Below are 8,953 nucleotides of genomic sequence, written 5' to 3' on the forward strand. Positions count from 1 at the left end.
AAGCTCTTGATGTCATCTTTCCAACGCCACCAAGATCAACTCATTTGAACCCCTACAACTCAAGTTATGTTCCTTTAAAAATGAAGAGGTCAGATTGGTAACTCTGCAGTGACGTGTTTTTCTCCTTGTGTTTTTGGGGTCAATATCTTCCTTAATTTCAGTGTCCATTATAAAGTGTTATATATGGTTGGAAAGTTCTAGATGTCTACTTTTCAATGGTACTAAAATCATTTCATTTAGAGTTGTGTAGCTCAAGATATCTTCATTTGAATGAGAAGAGGTCAGGTTGGCATCTGCCCCGGCACTACAAGAAAAACACCCATTCATGTACACTTGAAAAGTGTAGCTGATGAGCGGATAATTTATACGCTTTTTGACATTATTTTTAGGTAGTTTTTAGCAGGATCTAGCTACTTTTAGGGATGTTTTCATTAGTTTTTATGCAAAATTTACATTTCTGGACTTTACTATGAGTTTGTGTGTTTTTCTGTGATTTCAGGTATTTTTTGACTGAAATTGAGGGACCTGAGAAAATATCTAATAGGAGGCTGACAAAGAACTGCTAATGCTGTTGGATTCTGACCTCTCTACACTCGAAATGGATTTTCTGGAGCTACAAAACTCCAAATGGCGTGCTCTCAACGGCGTTGGAAAGTAGACATCCAGCAAAACCATTATAACCATTTGAATTCGCCTAACTGAGATTTACAAGATGACCATAGCTTGCTTCATACCAATAATCTCCGTGGGATCGACCCTTACTCACGTAAGGTTTATTACTTGGACGACCCAATGCACTTGCTGGTTAGTTGTGCGAAGTTGTGAAGAATGTGAGTGAACCATAGTAGTGTGCACCAAGTCTTTGGAGCCTTGCTAAGAATTGTTCAAGTTATGAAAAGAATAAATCACAATTTTGCCTATCAAGTTTTTGGCGCCATTGCCGGGGATTGTTCGAGTTTGGACAACTGACGGTTCATCTTGTTGCTCAGATTAGGTAATTTTCTTTTCAAAATGTTTTCAAAAATCCTTTAAATTTTTTTTCTTTTTCATTTTTCTAAAGATAATTTTCGAAAAAAATTAATAAAATCATAAAAAACCAAAAATAGTTTGTATTTCTTGTTTGAGTCTAGTGTCAATTTTTAAGTTTGGTGTCAATTGCATATTTTAAAAACTTTTGCATTTTTCGAAAATTCATGCATATGTTCTTCATGATCTTCAAGTTGTTCTTGACAAATCTTCTTGTTTGATCTTTAAATTTTCTTGTTTTGTGTTTTTTGTTGTTTTTCATATGCATTCTTGCATTCATAGTGTCTAAGCATTGAAAAGTTCTAAGTTTGGTGTCTTGCATGTTTTTCTTTTCTTGAAAATTTTTCAAAAATAAGTCTTGATGTTCATCTTGATCTTCAAAGTGTTCTTGGTGTTCATCTTGACATTCATAGTGTTCTTGCATGCATCATTGGTTTTGATCCAAAATTTTCATGTTTTGGGTCATTTTTGTGTTTTTCTCTCTCATCATTAAAAATTCAAAAAAAAAAGATCTTTCTCTTATTTTACTCAAAAATTTGAAATCTTTGGGTTGACTTAGTCAAAATTTTTTTAAATTAGTTGTTTCTTGTTAGTCAAGTCAAGATTAAAATTTTAAAAATCTTATATTTTCAAAACTTTTTCAAAATTCAAATCTTTTTCATTTTTCCTTTATATTTTCGAAAATATTTTTTAATTGATTTTCAAAATCTTTTTCTTATTTTCAATTCAAAATTTCGAAAATTTTACTAACAATTAATGTGATTGATTCAAAAATTTGAAGTTTGTTACTTTCTTGTTAAGAAAGGTTCAATCTTTAAATTCTAGAATCATATCTTTTAGTTTCTTGTTAGTCAAGTAATCAAATTTTAATTTTAAAAATAAAATCTTTTCCAAAATATCTTTTTCAATCATATCTTTTCAAAATATCTTTTTTCAAATTATATCTTTTTCAAATTGAATTTCAAAATCTTTTCCAACTTATTATCTTTTCAAAATTGAATTTCAAATCTTTTTCAACTAACTAATTGACTTTTTGTTTGTTTTACCATTTCTTATCTTTTTCAAAACCACCTAACTACTTTTTCCTCTCTAATTTTCGAAAATTCCTTCCTTTTTTTTGAAAATTCTTTTAATTAACTAATTGTTTCAAATTTTAATTTTAATTATTTTTCTTCTCTTAATTTTCGAAAATCACTAACCCTTTTTCAAAATTAATTTTCGAAATTCTCTCTCTCATCTTTATTTATTTATTTATTTAATTACTAACACTTTTCTTCATCTTAAAAATTCGAACGCCCTCTTCCTCTCTTTGTTCGAATTTTCCTCTTTTCCTTCTTGCATTATTTTCTTCTTCTACTAACATAAAGGAATTTCTATACTGTGACATAGAGGATTCCTCTTCTTTTTCTGTTCTCCTCTTTTTCATATGAGCAGGAGCAGAGACAAGAACATTCTTGTTGAAGCAGATCCTGAACCTGAAAGGACTCTGAAGAAGAAGCTTAGAGAAGATAAATCACAACAATCCAGAGAAAACCTTACAGAGAATCTCGAAAAAGAGAGAGACATGGCCGAACCCAATAACAATGGTGGAGGCGCAAGGAGAATGCTTGGTGATTATACTACACCTACTTCCAAGTTTGATGGAAGAAGCATCTCAATCCCTGCCATTGGAGCAAACAATTTTGAGCTGAAACCTCAACTAGTTGCTCTAATGCAACAGAACTGCAAGTTTCATGGACTTTTATCAGAAGATACTTACCAGTTTTTAATTGAGTTCTTGTAGATCTATGAGACTGTTAAGACTAATGGAGTAGATCCTGAAGTCTACAGGCTCATGCTTTTCCCTTTTACTGTAAGAGACAGAGCTAGAACATGGTTGGACTCACAACCTAAAGATAGTTTGGACTCATGGGATAAGCTGGTCATGGCCTTCTTGGCTAAGTTCTTTCCTCCTCAAAAGCTGAGCACGCTTAGAGTGGATGTTCAGACCTTCAAACAAAAAGATAGTGAATATGTAAGAACCGCAACTAATCAACCGGTTAATTAAGTGATTAATTGCCCAAATTTGATTCCAAAAGGTTAGAGAGAGAATTTGAGGATTTAAAGGTGATTTTTGGACTCAGTAGGTCTTTCTGAGTAAGAAAATGTGCTTCCTATGAAAAACCGTAAAAAAATTACGAACCGGCAGTTGAACCGGTTGAACCGGTTCAAGTCTGCCCAGTACCGCACAATAAAAAGTGAAAACCGTCAAAAACCTTAGAAAAATATTAGGAATAGAAAACCGGGCATATATTTTAAAGGTTTGGCCCGAAGTTAGGCCAAACGAGCTAAAAACGCTAACGGGTTGGACCGGACCCAAGTTGGGCCCAAGCCCAACATATAAATACACTTAAATGAACCCATTTCAGCCACTTTCACCCTCATAACCTAAACACAACAGCAGCTGAAGTGAGGAGAGAGGTGAGAGCTTTCCACCATTGTTACTATTCACTTCAAACTTCCCAAGCTCATATCTTGAGCTACGGAGCTCCGATCGCCGCATCGTTTGCGGCTACGCGTTCCTTGTGAAGAGCTCTACAAAACCCACCCAAGAAACCCTCAAGGTAATCACGAAATCCTTCCAGTTCTGCTCTTCAAAATTTCGGGTTTTATTAGAGTTTTGGGTTAAGTGGGTTTTTGTGATTTTGGATGTTTAGGTTTGCTCTAATCCTTGCTTAGCTTTGGATTTGTGTTGTCAAATCTGTTGGAAAAGGTAAAAGTTCTTAAACCCTTGTGAGATTATGCTTATGTTGAACCCTAGGTTGATTTGTGGTGATTTATATGTATATAGTTTGATTATTGTGGCTTTGGGAGCTTTTGGAACTTATTTGTGCTTGTTGGAGTGGATTTGAAAGCTTGGATTGTAGTTGGAAGCTTGTTGGTGCTCATTTTGAGTTTGGGTACATAAAGGGAATCGGCCAAGGTATGGTTTCGGTTTCCTCTATGTAGTATATAATATTCATGGACACATAGGCTAGTGACCAATAGGATAGGTTGAACTAAAATGATGGTTGGTGTGTTAAATGTTGATGAATTGATGAATATTGAGTTGATTGTGATGAATTATAATGATATGATGATGTTGAATGATTGTATGGATTGGGAGTTGGTTCTTATGATAATTGTAGTGTTATGATTTATGAAATGGTGGGTTTGATGGTGATTTTGATCATAAGTGTTATATAGTTGATGTTGGAATTGAGAATAATGAAATGAGAAGGAAAATGTGGTGAGGTTGATGTATTATGCTATAACAGGTATATTTTGATGAAAAATGGAGCTTTGGACGGTTTGGTATGATTTGGTATGGGTATGGTGAGATAGGGTGGTAATTGTGAAGTTTGGAAAAATTGAGTTTTTGGTGAACTTTGTTTGATCATAACTTTTGCCTCGGTTTTCGAAATTTATTGAAAATTGTTTAGAATTAAAGATCTTTGAAAACTCTTTGAATCGGTATAAAGTTTGTGAAAATTAGAATTTTGTAGAGGAAGTTATGATCATTCAAAGTTGGTGTTAAAAATCTGAAATTTTGCAAAGATGTGCGGGTGCACACATCCCGTTTCTCAAAACTTTGTTTGTTTTCAACTATTTTGCCTTCCCAACAAGGTTGTAAGCTTCTACAACACTATTTTAAGACATTTGGGCCTAGTTTTGAGTATTAGAACATGGGATATAAATTAAGGGCTCTAGTACATGATTTTAAGATAAAATTAGAAAATGGAGGCATAGGTTCTGGCGTGCTGAGAATGGTTTGACGTTAGGTGAAGGATGATTGGTATATGAGATGAGGAATGATGGATCTATGTATACTGAAAATGCTTTTGAAAACCATTGGAATAATATTTTTACATGATATTTTGAGACGCTATGCGCCTGGCAGGGACGGTGCTTAATCCCGCCTGTCGAGGTAGCGGCGGCGGCGTAAGGACGGTGGTTAATCCCGCTTACGTTGAGATGTGAGGTCTGAGGCAAGAATATCATGCTCACATCCCTTCGGATCTATAGGGCGAGCAGGCGCCGGTACCTGGACAGTGATCCGGGCACTATATCTCGGGGGTTCCCATATGAGAAATCCGAAGGGCGACGTCTCCATGGAGATGTATCGGGTTGGCAGTTGAACCGACAATGTGATATCACAGCCAGTAGGGCAGGCATTCATCATATGCAATTCCTATTTGCTTGTATGCTTTGTTTACTTGTAATGGTTTGCCTAATTGAATAACATGCTTACTTGCTATCTGAATTATTTGCCATATATGTTACTACTTGTGCTTTACTTGCTTTGAACATTATCTGTGTTTTCTGCTGGGATTGAGGAGGTTCGGAAGGCGGTGGCGATGGGATCGGATGGAGGATCGGTTGGTGAAGGCTGTGGGACAGCGGTGTTTGGTTAGAATAGAAATCCCTTAAGATAGATAACCTGGTTTATTTAAGTCAAGTTGGTATATTATGCTTAAATGTTTTATAATGCTTTAAGTCGAATCTTGTGATGGATATGAAGCTTAGGATTGCCTTTGGCATCCCGGGGTCTTATATCCTATATCATTGGGAACTGTTACCATACTGAGAACCTCCGGTTCTCATACCATATTGTTGTTGTGTTTTTCAGATGCAGGCCGTAACCCACCTCGGTGAGTTGCTTTGGTTGGTGACAGGAGCGGAGAATCTTGGATCATTTTGGAGTTCTTTTTGGTTTATTTTGTTTATACATCTCTCCTTTTGTATTTTGTTTTGCCTAGAGGCATGTATTTGAGAGAACAAAACTTGTATAAGCTGTTTCACTGTATGGTTGTGTATATCAGTATATGGCTAGTCGGCTTAAACTTCACGAGTCGTGACTAGTTCCCTATGATATTATATACTTATCATTTGTTATATCTTCTCTGTTTCTTATGCCTTAAGCTAGTAGCTCTGTTAGTACGTTTGTGCTTCGAAATTCTGTTTTTGAGCTATATCTTTCATCGGGCTTCTAGATTATGCTATTCTTTCTATATATATATATATATATTATGTATGAGTTTAGAACTGTCGTAATCTCTGATTAACCTTTGCTTTACGACGCGAGGTAAGGCTTAGGCTAATTAGGGTGTTACATTTAGTGGTATCAGAGCGGTTCGTCCTCGTGAGCCTGAGGGATGGACCGATTGTGCTTCATTGCATACTCTGTGTGTCTTTTCTTTGATGCTATTAGGTTATCTGTTTGATATATGCATAGCATGCTTGTTTGTGAGTGCCTGTTTGGGATAATTGAAGCATTAGACTTTTGATATTGAGACTGATCACCTTGATATCTATTGTTTGGTGTGGACAGGAATCCTACATGGCTACTCGCGGGCGAGGTCGAACGCGTACACGGGGAAGTAGGAATGAGCAACCAGCTGACAATCATGCCGAATTCATGGCGGCGATGGCGAATCTCGCTAACACCATGGAAGCTAATGCTGCTGCGACTCTGCAAGCAGTGCAGAGATTGGGCCAACCGACTGGGAATGGCAACGGAAATGGGAATGGCGAAGGGAATACCAATGATAATGCTGAGGGTAACAGCGATAACACAGGAGGAGTTCCGATGACCTTGGCGACGTTCCTCAAGGTTCATCCGCCAACTTTCCGAGGATCCATAGATCCTATTGAAGCGGACCACTGGTTCCAGGCTATAGAGCGTGCTTTACAGGTGCAGCATGTTCCTCTCAATCAATATGTAGAGTTTGCCACTTATCAGCTAGCAGGAGAGGTCCAGCCCTGGTGGCAAGCTGAGTGTCGTTTGCTACAGCTTCAGAACACCGACATTCCATGGGAGGTGTTCCAAACGGCTTTCTACAAGAAATACTTTCCTGAGTCTGCAAGGGAAGCAAAGGAGATGGAGCTAATGCAGCTGAAGCAAGGTTTCATGTCTGTGGCAGAGTACACCAACAAGTTTGAAGAGCTTTGTAGGTTTTCTCGGGTATGTCAGGGTGACCCGGAGACTTTCGAGAGCTGGAGGTGCATTAAGTACCAAAGGGGCTTGAAGGACAACATTATGACTGCTGTGGCTCCTATGGAGATCCGTGTCTTCTCCGACTTGGTGAACAAAGCAAGGGTAGTGGAGGAGTATGCCAAGACAGTGGCGGCATCTAAGGACACTCATGGAGGGAGCTCTAGTCGTGGGCGTGGCAAGTATTTTCATCCTAGAGGACAAAGCTTCAAAAGAGGAGGATATACTCCTCAAGGCAAAGGGGGCTTCAGAAAGAACAATCAGAATCAGTTTCAGTATGCTAATGGAAGAGGAAATCAGAGTAAGAGTTCTCCGGATTTAGCTTGTGATCGTTGTGGACGTTTTCACCCTTATGACTCATGTAAGATTGGTTTAGGTGGTTGCTTCAAGTGTGGGTTACCTGGCCACTTTGCGAGGGATTGCCCTCGTAGGAGGAATCAGAATGCGGGCCAGAGTCAGCATCAAGGTCGAGTCTTTGCTGTTAATGCCAAGGATGCTTCCAAGGCGGATCCTTTGATGAAAGGTATATGTCTAATTGGTGATAAATCCTCAGTTGCATTATATGATACTGGAGCTTCGCATTCGTTTATTTCATTTGCTAAAGATGAGGAATTAGGCTTGAAAGTATCAGAGTTACCTTTTGATCTACATGTACATACTCCGCATCAAACAATTATGACTAGGTCAGGTTGTAGACAAGTAGGTTTCAAGCTTGAGGGTAGAGACTTTGTACACGATTTGATCTGTTTACCAATGGTGGGGCTGGAGAAGATTTTGAGATTTGATTGGTTGTCGAAGAACCGGGTTTTGTTGGATTGCTTTGAACGGACAATTCGGTTTATACCGGAAGGAGAAAATGGAGTAGTGGTAGCTACGGGGTATTACCTAAACTCTGTAATGGTGCACTATAGTGGGGAGGAGTGTCAGGGTTATATTCTGTTGGCTGCTAATGCGTTGGGCGATGCCCACAACTTAGATCAAATTCCGGTGGTTAGTGATTTTCCAGAAGTGTTCCCGGAAGATATCCCTGAGTTCCCACCTCAAAGGGAAATTGAGTTTGCGATTGAATTGGTGCCGGGAGCTGGACCAGTATCGATTGCACCGCATAGAATGGCTCCTATAGAGCTGGCAGAGCTAAAGACTCAGTTGGAAGAGCTTCTGAAAAAGAGGTTCATTCGACCGAGTGTATCACCGTGGGGAGCGCCAGTTTTATTGGTGAAGAAGAAAGATGGAGGGATGCGTTTGTGTGTGGATTACCGACAGTTAAATAAAGTGACAGTAAAGAACAAGTACCCGCTGCCAAGGATAGATGACTTGATGGATCAATTGCAAGGAGCTGGAGTATTTTCCAAGATTGATTTGAGATCCGGTTACCACCAGATAAGAGTGAAGGAAGATGATATCCCTAAGATTGCCTTTAGAACACGCTATGGACACTACGAGTTTGCGGTAATGTCTTTTGGGTTAACAAATGCACCTGCTGTTTTCATGGATTACATGAACAGAGTGTTTCGTCCCTTTTTGGACAAATTCGTGGTGGTTTTCATAGATGACATCTTAGTTTACTCTAAGACGGTAAAGGAGCATGAGGAGGATTGTACTAGAAATCTTAAAGGAGCGAAAGTTGTACGCTAAGTTGTCAAAGTGTGAGTTCTGGAAGGAGGAAGTAAAGTTCTTAGGCCACGTGGTGAGTAAGGGAGGAATAGCTGTAGATCCTTCTAAAGTAGAAGCGGTGATGGAATGGGAAAGACCGACGACTGTGACGGAAGTCAGAAGCTTTTTGGGTTTAGCCAGATATTACCGGAGATTTATCGAAGGATTTTCCCGGATTGCGCTACCAATGACAAAGTTGACAAGGAAAGAAGTGCCGTTCGAGTGGACATCAGAGTGCAAAGAAAGTTTTCAAACGTTAAA

At 38.5% G+C, this 8,953-nt stretch overlaps 1 protein-coding gene across 1 annotated transcript; it reads left to right on the plus strand.

Annotated features, from left to right (window-relative positions):
- Positions 1-6,463: 6,463 nt before the first annotated feature.
- LOC130974913 (uncharacterized) lies at positions 6,464-8,674 on the plus strand. Its single transcript, XM_057899752.1, has one exon. The coding sequence runs from the start codon at positions 6,464-6,466 to the stop codon at positions 8,672-8,674; it is 2,211 nt and encodes a 736-aa protein (XP_057755735.1).
- The last annotated feature ends 279 nt before the right edge of the window (positions 8,675-8,953 follow it).

This window comes from Arachis stenosperma, chromosome 4 (genome assembly GCF_014773155.1).
Source record: "Arachis stenosperma cultivar V10309 chromosome 4, arast.V10309.gnm1.PFL2, whole genome shotgun sequence".
In the NCBI taxonomy this organism is placed as follows: Eukaryota; Viridiplantae; Streptophyta; class Magnoliopsida; order Fabales; family Fabaceae; genus Arachis; species Arachis stenosperma.

Bases quoted from the DNA above. Each gene is read 5' to 3' on its own strand.
- LOC130974913 (XM_057899752.1), top strand. From the start codon at position 6,464: ATGGCGGCGATGGCGAATCTCGCTAACACCATGGAAGCTAATGCTGCT.